General features: G+C 44.7%; 1 protein-coding gene across 1 annotated transcript in view; it reads right to left on the bottom strand.

The window, feature by feature from the left end:
* Window positions 1–674: 674 nt before the first annotated feature.
* Window positions 675–18,911, bottom strand: part of LOC125507325 (SKP1-like protein 1A) — a 29,611-nt gene continuing 11,374 nt past the window's right edge. Inside the window, exon 2 of the mRNA XM_048671940.2 lies at window positions 675–896. Within this exon, the coding sequence (XP_048527897.2) occupies window positions 675–896 (222 nt within the window). The remainder of the gene's footprint in view (window positions 897–18,911) is intronic.

Raw genomic sequence — 18,911 nt, 5'->3', positions numbered from 1 at the left:
CGTCAGGTGACGTAGCGGAGTCTCTGTGTTGTCCTGATATATTAGCTACTTTGCAACCTCTAGTATGAAAATATATTAGGGAGTACAACCTCTATGAGGAATTCAACTAATAGAGAATTATCCTCAATTTCCTCGGTATCGGTTAAGTTGTATGAGGCAGAAAGGCATCGTGGTAAGTCCTCTATCCTAACCTTTACCAAGGAAGCACAAATCTTCGGCGGTCATGAATGGAAGTGCTAAAGGTTTCATGTGATATTGACCTCAATGAAAAAGACCTCAAGGACCCGTTCATCCCTTCGATCGAGGATTGGTGAGGCCAAAAAGGAAGTACATACTTATGTATGGCGGAACATGCCAATCAGCTCTTTCCAAATAAAAAGATAGACTGAACTGGTCTAAACATAAGAAGAGTATATCAAGGGTGACCTTGAATTAGCCAACAATAGTCTGTAATTTCTTTTTGCCACAATGGGGTTTGTCGCCGAGTAAAACTTACTACAAAATTAAGTGTCATTGTGGGTATAAGAGTGTGCATATTTAGCGGCAAAAGACGACTCTTAGTATTGAGATTAGTAGTAAATCCGATTACACTAACATTGGAGAACACAAGGGGAAAACACAGTAGTCATCTAATGAACAGCTTTGAACTAGTCTATAGTACGCAAGACGGATCACTACTCGAACGCCCAGGCGTTCTCCTTGCGGACGTCCTCTTCCTCCCGTGCGGTGTAGTCGTTGACGACGTGGAACTTTTTGCGGATCTCCTCGATGGTCTTGCCCCTCATCTGGTCCGCCACCGTCTCGCACGTCAGGTCCATCAGCCCCTCAATGTCGAGGCACTCGGCCACGTGGATGAGGTCGAAGAGCGTGTCCTGGCCGACTTGGACGAAGGCGTCCTCACTAGTAGAAAAAAGGTCAAACGTGAAGCACATTAGTGCCGGTTTGTATTTGAGCCGGCACTAATGTATACATTAGTGCCGGTTCCAACGGCTAGCCGGGCCGCTTTCATTAGTACCAGTTCGTGGCGAACCTTTAGCACCGGTTCGTGCCACGAACTGGTACTAATGAGAGTGGTGGCAGGATGTTGTCAGACTGGGGCCCCTCCAGCCCCTTTAGTACCGGTTCTTGCCACGAACCGGTACTAAAGGTCGTCCTACATAAACCCTTCGTCCACCCGAGCTCGCTCTGTTCTTCCCCTTTCCCCTCTCCTCTCTCTGTTCTTCCCCTCTTCCTCTCGAGCTCATCACACATTTTGCCCAAAATTTGTCAAGATTTGAAGGCCCCCATCCATTCAAATGATCACAAAGGTTAGCAACTTTGTCCTTTCATCTCTCATTGCTAGATTAGCTCTTGCAATGCTTTATATAGTGATTAATTTGTGAGTTTAGTAATTTGGGAGGATATATATATATATATATGTGCTAGTATTTGATTTATATGCAATTTGAGGTCAAAAATAACACTTAGTTTGCATATGTAGGTGTGGTTTACTTAGTGCCTTCTAAATCTCCGTCGTAACCACCGTCGATCGCCCGCACCGTCCCGTCGCCGGCACCACCTTGTGGTGAGCCTCTTGTTCATGAAATTTTATATAAAAATTGATGTTTGTGTGATTTGGATATATAGTTACTCGTATAATTATCTTACCCGTACGTTGTTTGTTATACATATAGTGCCATGGTTTTGATATCCGTCCCCGTCGGCCCTCGTCCTTGTTATGATTCGGATGTGGTATATATATTCTCTTTTAAAACTAGTTGCATTTCGTGTTTATGACAAATTATGCCCATCAAGTTGACATAGAAATTTTTTCTAGGAGGTATGTGAACCGGAAATTCCAACCGACCCTATTGTCGAGAGGTTAAATTTAGTTGAAAGAGAAAACGAGTACTTGAAAGAAAAATTGAAAAGAATTGAGGGGGAGAAGATGGAATTGGAGTTGCATGTTGCCGATGTCGTCGATGATCACAAGATCAAGATGGAGAAAATGCGCTTGAAGATTAGAAAGATTAGAAAATATGCCATCGATAATGAGGCTTGGTATCATTATGTTGTTGGATCCATTGTTACCTTAGTTGCGATCTTGATCGCATTTGTTGTTGCATTTAAATGCTTTAGCTAGAGAGTTATTTGTTTGTTGCATTTAAGTGTTGTATGAACTTTATGTATGAACTTGTATTAATTTGGTCTATTCGGTGTTGTGTAATGAAGATGAGCCGGCAATGGATGTACGATGACCGATGATCTCCCCAGTTCGTTGAGGGCGTGCATACTTTTCTGCTTGCGGCTGAGGCAAACAAGCGGGCGGATAGTTTTATGCCTTGTCCATGTGCTGGCTGTAAGAATGGTCACAATTACTCTACGTCAAGAACCATTCACGTCCACCTGTTTAAGTCCGGTTTCATGCCCCACTATAATGTTTGGACCAAGCACGGAGAAAGAGGGGTTATGATGGAAGACAATGAAGAAGAAGACGACGACGATAGCTATCCTGGCCATGGGTTCCCTGAATACGATGATACAACAATGGGGGAAGAAGCTGAGCCGGTAATGCGGGAAGAAGCTGAGCCGGCAATGCGGGAAGAAGCTGAAGAAGAGGCATCAGATGAGCCCGTTGATGATCTGGGTCGGGCCATTGCCGATGCAAAGAGAAACTGCGCAAGTGATTTGGAGAAGAAGAAGTTGCAGCGCATGTTAGAGGATCACAAAAAATTGTTGTACCCGAATTGCGTAGGTGACAAGAAAAAGCTGGGCACCACACTGGAATTGCTGCAATGGAAGGCAGAGAATGGTGTATCGGACAAGGGATTTGGAAAGTTGCTGGTAATGATAAAGGATATGCTTCCAAAGGACAACGAATTGCCCAAGAGTACGTACGAAGCAAAGAAGGTTGTCTGCCCTCTAGGGTTAGAGGTGCAGAAGATACATGCATGCCCTAATGATTGCATCCTCTACCGCGGTGAGTACGAGGATTTGAACGCTTGCCCGGTATGTGGTGCATTGCGCTATAAGATCAGCCGCGGTGGCCCTGGTGATGTCGAGGGCGAGCGCCCCAGGAAGAAGATTCCTGCCAAGGTGATGTGGTATGCTCCTATAATACCACGGTTGAAACGTTTGTTCCAAAACAAAGAGCATGCCAAGGCGATGCGATGGCACAGAGAAGACCGTAAGAAAAACGGAAAGTTGAGAGTACCCGCTGACGGGTCGCAGTGGAGAAAAATCGAAAGAAAGTACGGGAAGGAGTTTGCAGATGACGCAAGGAGCGTATGGTTTGGTCTAAGCGCAGATGGCATTAATCCTTTTGGGGAGCAGAGCAGCAACCATAGCACCTGGCCTGTGACTCTATGTTTGTATAACCTTCCTCCTTGGTTGTGCATGAAGCGGAAGTTTATTATGATGCCAGTGCTCATCCAAGGCCCTAAGCAACCCGGCAACGACATTGATGTGTACCTAAGGCCATTAGTTGAAGAACTCTTACAACTTTGGAATGGAACAGGTGTACGTGCGTGGGATGAGCACATGGGGGAAGAATTTGACCTAAAGGCGTTGCTGTTCGTGACCATCAATGATTGGCCTGCTCTCAGTAACCTTTCAGGACAGACAAACAAGGGATACCGCGCATGCACGCACTATTTGGACGATACCGACAGTATATATTTGGCTAATTGTAAGAAGAATGTGTACCTGGGACATCGTCGATTTCTTCCGAGCAGGCATCCTGTAAGAAAGAAAGACAAGCATTTCAAAGGTGAGGTGGATCACCGGACGAAGCCTCGCCACCGTACTGGTGCTGATGTACATGATATGGTCAAGGATTTGAAGGTGGTCTTTGGAAAGGGTCCTGGTGGACAACCTGTTCCGAATGACGCTGACGGACGCGCACCCATGTGGAAGAAGAAATCTATATTTTGGGACCTGCCCTATTGGAAAGACCTAGAGTTCCGCTCCGCAATCGACGTGATGCACGTGACGAAGAATCTTTGTGTGACCCTGCTTGGCTTCTTGGGCGTGTATGGGAAGACAAAAGATACACCTGAGGCATGAGAGGACCAGCAACGTATGCACGGAAAAGACGGCATACATCAGGGTCATGCAAGCTACGCTCTTACCAAAGAAGAGAAGGAAATCTTCTTTGAATGCCTGCTCAGTATTAAGGTACCGTCTGGCTTCTTGTCGAATATAAAGGGAATAATAAACATGGCAGAGAAAAAGTTCCAGAACCTAAAGTCTCATGACTGCCACGTGATTATGACGCAACTGCTTCCGGTTGCATTGAGGGGGCTTCTACTAGAAAACGTTCGATTAGCCATTGTGAAGCTATGTGCATTTCTCAATGCAATCTCTCAGAAGGTAATCGATCCAGAAATCATACCAAGGTTAGAGAATGATTTGGTGCAATGTCTTGTCAGTTTCGAGTTGGTGTTCCCACCATCCTTCTTCAACATCATGACGCACGTCCTAGTTCACCTATGCGAAGAGATTAACGTTTTGGGTCCTGTATTTCTACACAATATGTTCCCCTTTGAGAGGTTCATGGGAGTCTTAAAGAAATATGTTCATAACCGTGCTAGGCCAGAAGGAAGCATCTCCAAGGGCCGTCAAAATGAGGAGGTCATTGAGTTTTGTATTGACTTTATTCCTGACCTTAAGCCGATTGGTGTTCCTGAATCGCGGCATAAGGGCAGACTGGATGGAAAAGGCACGCTAGGAGGGGAACAAATAATATGTATGGACGGACATTCTCTCACTGAAGCACACTACACAGTTCTACAGAATTCCGCCTTGGTGGCTCCGTATATGGATGAACACAAGAATTTGCTACGCTCCAAACACCCGGAGCGGTCTGATGACTGGATTACACGTGAACAAACCAGGAGTTTCGCCAGCTGGTTGCAGAAATGTACCATGCATGACACCTCTATTGAAGATGACCTGTACTTGCTGTCCCAGTTACCATCTTCGAATATAATGACTTTCAAAGGGTACGAGATAAATGGTAATATATTTTACACGATCACCCAAGATAAGAAGAGCACCAACCAAAATAGTGGTGTCCGCTTTGATGCAGAAACCAAGACGGGAAAGGAAACATATTATGGTTATATACAGGACATATGGGAACTTGACTATCGACGTGGTTTGAAGGTCCCTTTGTTTCGGTGCAAATGGGTCAATATGACACGAGGCGGGGTAATGGAAGACCCGCAGTACGGAATGACAACAGTGGATCTCAACAATCTTGCGTATGCAGACGAACCATTCGTCCTAGCCAATGATGTGGCACAGGTTTTCTATGTGAAGGACATGTCTACCAAGCCAAGAAAAAGAAAAGATAAGGAAGTGAATGCATCGTACGATGAGCCAAAGCGGCACATAGTTCTTTCTGGGAAGAGAAACATCGTGGGAGTGGATGACAAGACAGACAAGTCAGAAGATTATGAAAAGTTTGATGAAATTGCTCCATTCACAGTGAATATTAACCCGAGCATCCCGTTAAATGATGAAGATTTTCCATGGTTACGGCGCAAAGGGACACACGCGAAGAAAAAGTTTCACACCCAAAGATCTGGGATGTGATTGGCTTCACTATCATCACTTTCTTCTGTGTTTCACACCCAGGAGGGAATCTCTGTAATAGTTAGGGTAGTTAATTATGTGTTTTGGCATTTGAAACGCGAAGAAATTTTATGTGCAAACAAATTCTTTCATGCCTTTACTGATTTTTAAAGTTAAGTTATTCACAAACTAGTGATTCACACTAATTTCAAATAATTCAAAATTTAAACTATTCAAATTTGAAAACTACGGGCACTAACAGAAAGTTTGTAATTTTTTGTACCTAAAGCAAAAATATTCACAAAGAAACTCTAAATACACAAAAAAAAACTCAAAAAAAAATAAAGAAAAAAAATAAAAAAAAGTCCACCTACTAGGCCAGAGCGGCCTGCATACGACTAGAAACCCAACCTGTTGTTGGGCCAGGATGCAGGCCCGCAAAGGCCCAGTAGGCCAACAGGGCAGCACAGAACATGTAGACCCAGTAGGCCTGCTTTGGAGAGGAGCTCGAGAGAGCTACCACACGGGGGTTTATAAACCAGTGCGGTCGCCCCTCGGCTAGCGAGGTGGGACTAAACTTGCGCACCGCACCTGCGCCAGCGCACCCCCTTTAGTACCGGTTCGTGGCACCAACCAGTACTAAAGGGGGGCCTTTAGTACCGGTTGGAGCCACCAACCGGTACTAAAGGGGGTGCGGTTCCCGCCGCTTGGCCTGGCTAAAACAGGCCTTTAGTACCGGTTGGTGGCTCCAACCGGTACTAAAGGTGCCTTCTATATATACAACACTTACGAAAATTTCATTCTCCCTTTGTTTCTTCCTCTATTTCCCCATTGAAGCACCGCCTGCGCGCCCCGATCGCTCGATGCCGTCGCCGTCACCGCCCCCGTCCCCGTCGCCGCCCGCGTCCCCGTCGCCGCCCTCGTCTCCGTCGCCACCCCGGGCCCGTCCCCGTCGCGCCGTCCCCGCGTCGCCGCCCCCGAGTCACGCCCCGGCCCGTCGCCGCCCCCGGCCGTCGCCTCGCCGTCGCCGTCGCCCCACTGTGAGCTCTCCCCCTCTAACCCCTCTCCCTCGCCCCCAGCGGCCACCATGGGCGCCGCCCCTCCCTGAGCCCATACACACACACACAAGCATGATGAACACACACACACACACATGTACATATGTATGAATTAATGCATGTATATATTAGTATATACGTATTTTGTATGTTTAATTGAAGGAAATATGCCCTAGAGGCAATAATAAAGTTATTATTTATTTCCTTATATCATGATAAAAGTTTATTATTCATGCTAGAATTGTATTAACCAGAAACATAATACATGTGTGAATACATAGACAAACAGAGTGTCACTAGTATGCCTCTACTTGACTAGCTCGTTAATCAAATATGGTTATGTTTCCTAACCATGGACAAAGAGTTGTTATTTGATTAACGGGATCACATCATTGCTTGAATGATCTGATTGACATGACCCATTCCATTAGCTTAGCACCCGATCGTTTAGTATGTTGCTATTGCATTCTTCATGACTTATACATGTTCCTATGACTATGAGATTATGCAACTCCCGTTTGCCAGAGGAACACTTTATGTGCTACCAAACGTCACAACGTAACTGGGTGATTATAAAGGAGCTCTACAGGTGTCTCCAAAGGTACATGTTGGGTTGGCGTATTTCGAGATTAGGATTTGTCACTCCGATTGTCGGAGAGGTATCTCTGGGCCCTCTCGGTAATGCACATCACTTAAGCCTTGCAAGCATTGCAACTAATGAGTTAGTTGCGGGATGATGTATTACAGAACGAGTAAAGAGACTTGCTGGTACCGAGATTGAACTAGGTATTGAGATACCGACGATAGAATCTTGGGCAAGTAACATACCGATGACAAAGGGAACGACGTATGTTGTTATGCGGTCTGACCGATAAAGATCTTCGTAGAATATGTAGGAGCCAATATGAGCATCCAGGTTCCGCTATTGGTTATTGACCGGAGACGTGTCTCGGTCATGTCTACATTGTTCTCGAACCCGTAGGGTCCGCACGCTTAAGGTTTCGATGACAGTTATATTATGAGTTTATGAGTTTTGATGTACCGAAGTTAGTTCGGAGTCCCGGATGTGATCACGGACATGACGAGGAGTCTCGAAATGTTTGAGACATAAAGATTGATAAATTGGACGGCTATATTCGGACACCGGAAGTGTTCCGGGTGATTTCGGAGAAAATCAGAGAGCCGGAGGGTTACCGGAACCCCCCCGGGAGAAGTAATGGGCCATATGGGCCTTAGTGGAGAGAGAGAGGGGCAGCCAAAGGTGGGCCACGTGCCTCCTCCCCCCTGGTCCGAATTGGACTAGGAGAGGGGGGGCGGCGCCCCCCTTTCCCTCTCCCTCCCCACTTCTTTCCCCCTCCTAGTAGGAGTCCTACTCCTACTAGGAGGAGGACTCCTCCTTGGCGCGCCATAGAGGGCCGGCCGGCCTCCTCCCCTTGATCCTTTATATACGGGGGCAGGGGGCACCCCTAGACACACAAGTTGATCCACGTGATCATATTCTTAGCCGTGTGCGGTGCCCCCTTCCACCATAGTCCTCGATAATATTGTAGCGGTGCTTAGGCGAAGCCCTGCGACGGTAGTACATCAAGATCGTCACCACGCTGTCGTGCTGACGGAACTCTTCCCCGACACTTTGCTGGATCGGAGTTCGGGGGTCGTCATCGAGCTGAACGTGTGCTAGAACTCGGAGGTGCCGTAGTTTCGGTGCTTGATCGGTCGGGCCGTGGAGACGTACGACTACATCAACCAAACGCTTCCGTTGTCGGTCTACAAGGGTACGTAGATCACACTCTCCCCTCTCGTTGCTATGCATCACCATGATCTTGCGTGTGCGTAGGAAATTTTTGAAATTACTATGTTCCCCAACACTTTAGCTATATGTAAGTCGTCTGATTCGGTGTAAGGTGTTTTTTTCTCGAATATGCACGAGTGTGCATATCATATATTAAAGAATGAAAGGCATAGAAAGCCTTCACCGGTCATTTACAAGTGCGGTGATTTCTCACACCCATATGTACAACTCCACTCCACCTAATACAAATTAGACTACTCCTTGCCACTGGTCCACCTTACTAAGTCTGCAAACACAAAATCACCTCCCCTCTCGTTGCTATGCATCACCATGATCTTGCGTGTGCGTAGGAAATTTTTTGAAATTACTATGTTCCCCAACAGTGGCATCCGAGCCTAGGTTTTATATGTTGATGTTATATGCATGAGTAGAACACAAGTGAGTTGTGGGCGATATAAGTCATACTGCTTACCAGCATGTCATACTTTGGTTCGGCGGTATTGTTGGACGAAGCGGCCCGGACCGACATTACGCGTACGCTTACGCGAGACCGGTTCTCCCGACGTGCTTTGCACATAGGTGGCTTGCGGGTGACAGTTTCTCCAACTTTAGTTGAACCAAGTGTGGCTACGCCCGGTCCTTGCGAAGGTTAAAACAGCACCAACTTGACAAACTATCGTTGTGGTTTTGATGCGTAGGTAAGATTGGTTCTTGCTTAAAGCCCGTAGCAGCCACGTAAAACTTGCAACAACAAAGTAGAGGACGTCTAACTTGTTTTTGCAGGGCATGTTGTGATGTGATATGGTCAAGACATGATGCTAAATTTTATTGTATGAGATGATCATGTTTTGTAACCGAGTTATCGGCAACTGGCAGGAGCCATATGGTTGTCGCTTTATTGTATGCAATGCAATCGCGCTGTAATGCTTTACTTTATCACTAAGCGGTAGCGATAGTCGTGGAAGCATAAGATTGGCGAGACGACAACGATGCTACGATGGAGATCAAGGTGTCGCGCTGGTGACGATGGTGATCACGACGGTGCTTTGGAGATGGAGATCACAAGCACAAGATGATGATGGCCATATCATATCACTTATATTGATTGCATGTGATGTTTATCTTTTATGCATCTTATCTTGCTTTGATTGACGGTAGCATTATAAGATGATCTCTCACTAAATTATCAAGAAGTGTTCTCCCTGAGTATGCACCGTTGCGAAAGTTCTTCGTGCTGAGACACCACGTGATGATCGGGTGTGATAGGCTCTACGTTCAAATACAACGGGTGCAAAACAGTTGCACACGTGGAATACTCAGGTTATACTTGACGAGCCAAGCATATACAGATATGGCCTCGGAACACGGAGACCGAAAGGTCGAGCGTGAATCATATAGTAGATATGATCAACATAGTGATGTTCACCAATGAAACTACTCCATCTCACGTGATGATCGGACATGGTTTAGTCGATTTGGATCACGTAATCACTTAGAGGATTAGAGGGATGTCTATCTAAGTGGGAGTTCTTTAAGTAATATGATTAATTGAACCTAAATTTATCATGAACTTAGTACCTGATAGTATCTTGCTTGTTTATGTATGATTGTAGATAAATGGCCCATGTTGTTGTTCCGTTGAATTTTAAATGCGTTCCTTGAGAAAGCAAAGTTGAAAGATGATGGTAGCAATTACACGGACTGGGTCCGTAACTTGAGGATTATCCTCATTGCTGCACAGAAGAATTACGTCCTGGAAGCACTGCTGGGTGCCAGGCCTGCTGCTGGAGCAACAGCAGATGTTGTGAATGTCTGGCAGAGCAAAGCTGATGACTACTCGATAGTTCAGTGTGCCATGCTTTACGGCTTAGAACCGGGACTTCAACGACGTTTTGAACGTCATGGAGCATATGAGATGTTCCAGGAGTTGAAGTTAATATTTCAAGCAAATGCCCGGATTGAGAGATATGAAGTCTCCAATAAGTTCTATAGCTGCAAGATGGAGGAGAACAGTTCTGTCAGTGAGCATATACTCAAAATGTCTGGGTATAATAATCACTTGATTCAAATGGGAGTTAATCTTCCAGATGATTGCGTCATTGACAGAATTCTCCAATCACTGCCACCAAGCTACAAGAGCTTCGTGATGAACTATAATATGCAAGGGATGAATAAGACTATTCCCGAGCTCTTCGCAATGCTGAAAGCTGCGGAGGTAGAAATCAAAAAGGAGCATCAAGTGTTGATGGTCAACAAGACCACTAGTTTCAAGAAAAAGGGCAAAGGGAAGAAGAAGGGGAACTTCAAGAAGAACAGCAAGCAAGTTGCTGCTCAAGAGAAGAAACCCAAGTCTGGACCTAAGCCTGAAACTGAGTGCTTCTACTGCAAGCAGACTGGTCACTGGAAGCGGAACTGCCCCAAGTATTTGGAGGATAAGAAGGATGGCAAGGTGAACAAAGGTATATGTGATATACATGTTATTGATGTGTACCTTACTAATGCTCGCAGTAGCACCTGGGTATTTTATACTGGTTCTGTTGCTAATATTTGCAACTCGAAACAGGGACTACGAATTAAGCGAAGATTGGCTAAGGACGAGGAGACGATGCGCATGGGAAACGGTTCCAAAGTCGATGTGATCGCGGTCGGCACGCTACCTCTACATCTACCTTCGGGATTAATATTAGACCTAAATAATTGTTATTTGGTGCCAGCGTTAAGCATGAACATTATATCTGGACTTTGTTTGATGCGAGACGGTTATTCATTTAAATCAGAGAATAATGGTTGTTCTATTTATATGAGTAATATCTTTTGTGGTCATGCAACCTTGAAGGGTGGTCTATTCTTATTGAATCTCGATAGTAGTAACACACATATTCATAATGTTGAAGCCAAAAGATGCAGAGTTGATAATGATAGTGCAACTTATTTGTGGCACTGCGTTTAGGTCGTATCAGTGTAAAGCGCATGAAGAAACTCCATACTGATGGACTTTTGGAACCACTTGATTATGAATCACTTGGTACTTGCGAACCGTGCCTCATGGGCAAGATGACTAAAACGCCGTTCTCCGGTACTATGGAGAGAGCAACAGATTTGTTGGAAATCATACATACAGATGTATGTGGTCCAATGAATATTGAGGCTCGTGGCGGATATCGTTATTTTCTCACCTTCACAGATGACTTAAGCAGATATGGGTATATCTACTTAATGAAACATAAGTCTGAAACGTTTGAAAAGTTCAAAGAATTTCAGAGTGAAGTTGAAAATCATCGTAACAAGAAAATAAAGTTTCTACGATCTGATCGTGGAGGAGAATATTTGAGTTACGAGTTTGGTGTACATTTGAAACAATGCGGAATAGTTTCGCAACTCACGCCACCCGGAACACCACAGCGTAATGGTGTGTCTGAACGTCGTAATCGTACTTTACTAGATATGGTGCGATCTATGATGTCTCTTACTGATTTACCGCTACCGTTTTGGGGTTATGCTTTGGAGACGGCCGCATTCACGTTAAATAGGGCACCATCAAAATCCGTTGAGACGACACCTTATGAACTATGGTTTGGCAAGAAACCAAAGTTGTCGTTTCTGAAAGTTTGGGGCTGCGATACTTATGTGAAAAAGCTGCAACCTGATAAGCTCGAACCCAAATCGGAGAAACGTGTCTTCATAGGATATCCAAAGGAGACTATTGGATACACATTCTATCACAGATCCGAAGGCAAGACTTTTGTTGCTAAGTTCGGAAACTTTCTAGAGAAGGAGTTTCTCTCGAAAGAAGTGAGTGGGAGGAAAGTAGAACTTGACGAGGTAACTGTACCTGCTCCCTTATTGGAAAGTAGTGCATCACAGAAAACTGTTTATGTGACACCTACACCAATTAGTGAGGAAGCTAATGATAATGATCATGAAACTTCAGAACAAGATACTACTGAACCTCGTAGATCAACCAGAGCGAGATCCGCGCCAGAGTGGTGTTGGAAATATGCCCTAGAGGCAATAATAAATTGGTTATTATTATATTTCCTTGTTCATGATAATCGTTTATTATCCATGCTAGAATTGTATTGATAGGAAACTCAGATACATGTGTCGATACATAGACAACACCATGTCCCTAGTAAGCCTCTAGTTGACTAGCTCATTGATCAATAGATGGTTACGGTTTCCTGACCATGGACATTGGATGTCGTTGATAGCGGGATCACATCATTAGGAGAATGATGTGATGGACAAGACCCAATCCTAAGCCTAGCACAAGATCATGTAGTTCGTATGCTAAAGCTTTTCTAATGTCAAGTATCATTTCCTTAGACCATGAGATTGTGCAACTCCCGGATACCGTAGGAGTGCTTTGGGTGTACCAAACGTCACAACGTAACTGGGTGACTATAAAGGTGCACTACGGGTATCTCCGAAAGTGTCTGTTGGGTTGGCACGAATCGAGACTGGGATTTGTCACTCCGTGTAAGCGGAGAGGTATCTCTGGGCCCACTTGGTAGGACATCATCATAATGTGCACAATGTGATCAAGGAGTTGATCACGGGATGATGTGTTACGGAACGAGTAAAGAGACTTGCCGGTAACGAGATTGAACAAGGTATCGGGATACCGACGATCGAATCTCGGGCAAGTATCGTACCGATAGACAAAGGGAATTGAATATGGGATTGATTAAGTCCTTGACATCGTGGTTCATCCGATGAGATCATCGTGGAACATGTGGGAGCCAACATGGGTATCCAGATCCCGCTGTTGGTTATTGACCGGAGAACGTCTCGGTCATGTCTGCATGTCTCCCGAACCCGTAGGGTCTACACACTTAAGGTTCGATGACGCTAGGGTTGTAAAGGAAGTTTATATGTGGTTACCGAATGTTGTTCGGAGTCCCGGATGAGATCCCGGACGTCACGAGGAGTTTCGGAATGGTCCGGAGGTAAAGATTTATATATGGGAAGTCCTGTTTTGGTCACCGGAAGAGTTTCGGGGTTTATCGGTAACGTACCGGGACCACCGGGAGGGTCCCGGGGGTCCACCAAGTGGGGCCACCAACCCCAGAAGGTTGCGTGGGCCAAGAGTGGTGAGGGACTAGCCCCTTAGTGAGCTGGTGCGCCTCCCACAAGAGCCCATGGCGCCTAAGAGGTGGGAAAGGGGCAAACCCTAATGGGATATGGGCCTTAGGGCCCATATTGGTGCGCCTCCTTCTCCCATCCCCTCTTGGCCGCCACCCTTGTTCCCCATCTAGGGCTGCCCCCCCCTAGGGGTGGGAACCCTAGAGGGGGCGCAGACCCTCCCCTTCCCTATATATATTGAGGCATTGGGCAGCCCACAACACGCGATTCCATCTCTCGTTGGTGCAGCCCTGCATCTCTCTCTCCCTCCTCTTCTGTGGTGCTTGGCGAAGCCCTGCAGGATTGCCACGCTCCTCCATCACCACCACGCCGTTGTGCTGCTGCTGGATGGAGTCTTCCTCAACCTCTCCCTCTCTCCTTGCTGGATCAAGGCGTGGGAGACGTCACCGGGCTGCACGTGTGTTGAACGCGGAGGTGCCGTGCGTTCGGCACTTGATCATCGGTGATTTGAATCACGACGAGTACGACTCCATCAACCCCGTTCACTTGAACGCTTCCGCTTAGCGATCTACAAGGGTATGTAGATGCACTCTCCTTCCCCTCGTTGCTGGTCTCTCCATAGATAGATCTTGGTGACACGTAGGAAATTTTTTTGAATTTCTGCTACGTTCCCCAACAGTGGCATCATGAGCTAGGTCTATTGCGTAGATTCTATGCACGAGTAGAACACAAAGTAGTTGTGGGCGTTGATTTTGTGCAATATGCTTGCCGTTACTAGTCTTATCTTGATTCGGCGGCATCGTGGGATGAAGCGGCCCGGACCGACCTTACACGTACTCTTACGTGAGACAGGTTCCACCGACTGACATGCACTAGTTGCATAAGGTGGCTAGCGGGTGTCTGTCTCTCCTACTTTAGTCGGATCGGATTCGATGAAAAGGGTCCTTATGAAGGGTAAATAGCAATTGGCATATCACGTTGTGGTCTTTGCGTAGGTAAGAAACGTTCTTGCTAGAAACCCATAGCAGCCACGTAAAACATGCAAACAACAATTAGAGGACGTCTAACTTGTTTTTGCAGGGTATGCTATGTGATGTGATATGGCCAAAAGGATGTGATGAATGATATATGTGATGTATGAGATTGATCATGTTCTTGTAATAGGAATCACGACTTGCATGTCGATGAGTATGACAACCGGCAGGAGCCATAGGAGTTGTCTTAATTTATTCATGACCTGCGTGTCAACATAAATGTCATGTAATTACTTTACTTTATTGCTAAACGTTAGCTGTAGTAGTAGAAGTAATAGATGACGTGACAACTTCATGGAGACATGATGATGGAGATCATGGTGTCATGCCGGTGACAAGATGATCATGGAGCCCCAAGATGGAGATCAAAGGAGCTATATGATATTGGCCATATCATGTCACTACTATTTGATTGCATGTGATGTTTATCATGTTAATACATCTTATTTGCTTAGAACGACGGTAGTAAATAAGATTATCCCTCATTAAAATTTCAAGAAGTGTTCTCCCCTAACTGTGCACCGTTGCTACAGTTCGTCGTTTCTAAGCACGCCGTGATGATCGGGTGTGATGGATCCTTACGTTCACATACAACGGGTGTTGACGAGCCTAGCATGTACAGACATGGCCTCGGAACACATGCAAAACACTTAGGGTTAACTTGACGAGCCTAGCATGTACAGACATGGCCTCGGAACACAGAAGACCGAAAGGTCGAGCATGAGTCGTATAGAAGATACGATCAACATGAAGATGTTCACCGACGTTGGCTAGTCCGTCTCACGTGATGATCGGACACGGCCTAGTTAACTCGGATCATGTAATCACTTAGATGACTAGAGGGATGTCTATCTAAGTGGGAGTTCATAAGATGAACTTATTTATCCTGAACATAGTCAAAAGATCTTTGCAAATTATGTCGTAGCTCGCGCTTCAGTTCTACTGTTTAGATATGTTCCTAGAGAAAATTTAGTTGAAAGTTGATAGTAGCAATTATGCGGACTAGGTCCGTTAACTGAGGATTGTCCTCATTGCTTCTTAGAAGGCTTATGTCCTTAATGCACCGCTCAGTGTGCTGAACCTCGAACGTTGTCTGTGGATGTTGCGAACATCTGACATACACGTTTTGATGACTACGTGATAGTTCAGTTAAACGGTTTAGAGTTGAGGCACTGAAGACGGTTTTGAAACGTCGCAAAACATATGAGATGTTTCGAGGGCTGAAATTGGGATTTCAGGCTCGTGCCCACGTCAAGAGGTATAAGACCTCCGACGATTTTCTTAGCCTGCAAACTAAGGGAGAAAAGCTCAATTGTTGAGCTTGTGCTCAGATTGTCTGAGTACAACAATCATTTGAATCGAGTGGGAGTTGATCTTCCAGATGAGATAGTGATGTTTCTCCGAAGTCATTACCACCAAGCTGCTAGAGCTTCGTGTTGAACTATAATATATCAGGGATATATATGATGATCCTTGAGATATTCGCGATGTTTGACACCGCGAAAGTAGAAATCAAGAAGGAGCATCAATTGTTGATGGTTGGTGAAACCACTAGTTTCAAGAAGGGAAAGGGAACAAAGGGATACTTCATGAAACGGCAATTCAGCTGCAGCTCTAGTGAAGAAACCCAAGGTTGAACCCAAACCCGAGACTAAGTGCTTCTGTAATAAAGGGAACAGCCACTGGAGCAGAATTACCCTAGATACTTGGTAGATAAGAAGGCTGGCAAGGTCGATAGAAGTATATTGGATATACATTGTGTTGATGTGTACTTTACTAGTACTCCTAGTAGCACCAGGGTATTAGATACCGGTTCAGTTGCTAAGTGTTAGTAACTCGAAATAAAAGCTACGGAACAAACAGAGACTAGCTAAAGGTGAGCTGACGATATGTGTTGGAAGTGATTCCAATGTTGATATGATCAAGCATCGCACGCTCCCTCTACCATCGAGCTTGGTGTTTGCGTTGAGCATAGACATGATTGGATTACGTCTATCGGAATACGGTTATTCATTTAAGGAGAATAATGGTTACTCTGTTTATTTGAATAAAACCTTCAATGGTCTTGCACCTAAAATGAATGGTTCATTGAATCTCGATCATAGTGATACACATGTTCATGCAAAAAGATAGTAATGATAGTACCACCTACTTGTGGCACTGCCACGTAAGTCATATCGGTATAAAACGCATGAAGAAGCTCCATGTTGATGGATCTTTGGACTCACTCATTTTTGAAAGGATTGAGACATGCGAACCATGTTTGTTGGTAGATATGCATGAAGAAACTCTATACAGATGGACCGTTTGGACTCACTTGATTTTGAATCACTTGAGACATGCAAATCATACCACATGGGCAAGATGACTGAAAGCCTCGGTTTCAGTAAAATGGAACTAGAAAGCAACCTGTTGGAAGTAATACATTTTGATGTGTGCAATCCAATGAGTGCTGAGGCATGTAGTGGATATCGTTATGTTTTTACTTCACAGATGATTTGAGTAGATGTTGAGTATATTTACTTGATGAATCATGAGTCTGAATTATTGAAAGGTTCAAGTAATTTCAGTGTGAAGTTGGAAGATCGTCGTGATAAGAGGATAAAAATATCTATGATATGATCATAGAGATGAATATCTGAATTACGAGTTTGGCACAGAATTAAGACATTGTGGAAATTGTTTCAAAACTAATACAGCCTGGAACACCATAGTGTGATGGTGTGTCCGAACATCATAACTGCACCCTATTGGATATGATGCATACCATGATGTCTCTTATTGAATTACCACGATAGTTTATGGGTTAGGCATTAAAGACAACCACATTCACTTTAAATAGGGCACCACGTAATTCCGATGAGATGACACCGTATAAACTATGGTTTAGAGAAACCTAAGCTGTCATTTCTTTAAAAGTTTGGGGCTGCGACGCTTATGTGAAAAAGTTTCAGGCTGATAAGCTCGAACCCAAAGCGGATAAATGCATCTTCATAGGACACCCAAAACAGTTGGGTATACCTCCTGTCTCAGATTAAAAAGCAATATGGGATTGTTTCTAGAATCGGGTCCTTTCTCGAGGAAAAGTTTCTCTCGAAAGAATTGAGTGGGAGGATGGTGGAGACTTGATGAGGTTATTGAACCGTCACTTCAACTAGTGTATAGCAGGGCACAAAGAGTTGTTCCTGTGGCACCTACACCAATTGAAGTGGAAGCTTATGATAGTGATCATGAAACTTCAGATCAAATCACTACCAAACCTCGTGGGATGACAAGGATGTGTACTACTTCAGAGTGGTACGTAATCCTGTCTTGGAAGTCATGTTGCTAGACAACAATGAACCTACGAGCTATGGAGAAGCGATGGTGGGCCTGGATTCCGATAAATGGCTTGAGGCCATATAATCCGAGAGAGGATCCATGTATGAAAACAAAGTGTAGACTTTGGAAGAACTACTTGATGGTCGTAAGGCTGTTGAGTACAGATGGATTTTAAAAGGAAGACGGACAATGATGGTAAATGTCACCATTAAGAAAGCTCGACTTGTCGTTAAGATGTTTACTGACAAGTTCAAGGAGTTGACTACGATGAGACTTTCTCACTCGTAGCGATGCTAAGAGTCTGTTGGAATTATATTAGCGATTACTGCATTATTTATGAAATCTTGCAGATAGGATGTCAAAACATTGTTTCCTCGACAATTTTCTTGAGGAAGGGTTGTATGTGATACAACTGGAAGGTTTTGTCAATCCTGAAAGATGCTAATAAGTATGCGAAGCTCCAGCAATCCTTCTAAGGACTGGAGTAAGCATCTCGGAGTTGGAATGTACGCTTTGATGAGATGATCAAAGACTTTGGGTTTATACAAAGTTTATGAGAAACTTGTATTTCCAAAGAAGTGAGTGGGAGCACTATAGAATTTCTGATAAGTATATGTTATGGATCAGAAATGATGTAGAATTTCTAGAAAGCATATAGGGTTATTTGGAAAGTGTTTTTCAATGGAAAGCCTGGATTAAGCTACTTGAACATTGAGCATTAAGATCTATAAGGATAGATCAAAACGCTTAATGGTACTTTCAAATGAGCACATACCTTGACATGATCTTGAAGGTGTTCAAGATGGATCAGTCAAAGAAGGAGTTCTTGCCTGAGTTGTAAGGTATGAAGTTAAAGACTTAAAGCTCGACCACGGCAGAATAAAGAGAAAGGACGAAGGTCGTCCCCTATGCTTAAGACATAGGCTCTACAGTATGCTATGCTGTGTACCGCACCTGAAATGTGCCTTGCCATGAGTCAGTCAAGGGGAACAAGAGTGATCTAAGAATGGATCACAGGACAGCGGTCAAAGTTATCCTTAGTAACTAGTGGACTAAGGAATCTTC

This window comes from Triticum urartu, chromosome 5A (genome assembly GCF_056163025.1).
Source record: "Triticum urartu cultivar PI428250 chromosome 5A, HENAU_Tu73, whole genome shotgun sequence".
NCBI lineage: Eukaryota > Viridiplantae > Streptophyta > Magnoliopsida > Poales > Poaceae > Triticum > Triticum urartu.
Note: the sequence above shows the minus strand (reverse complement) of the source record. Positions and strands in the feature narration are given on the sequence as shown.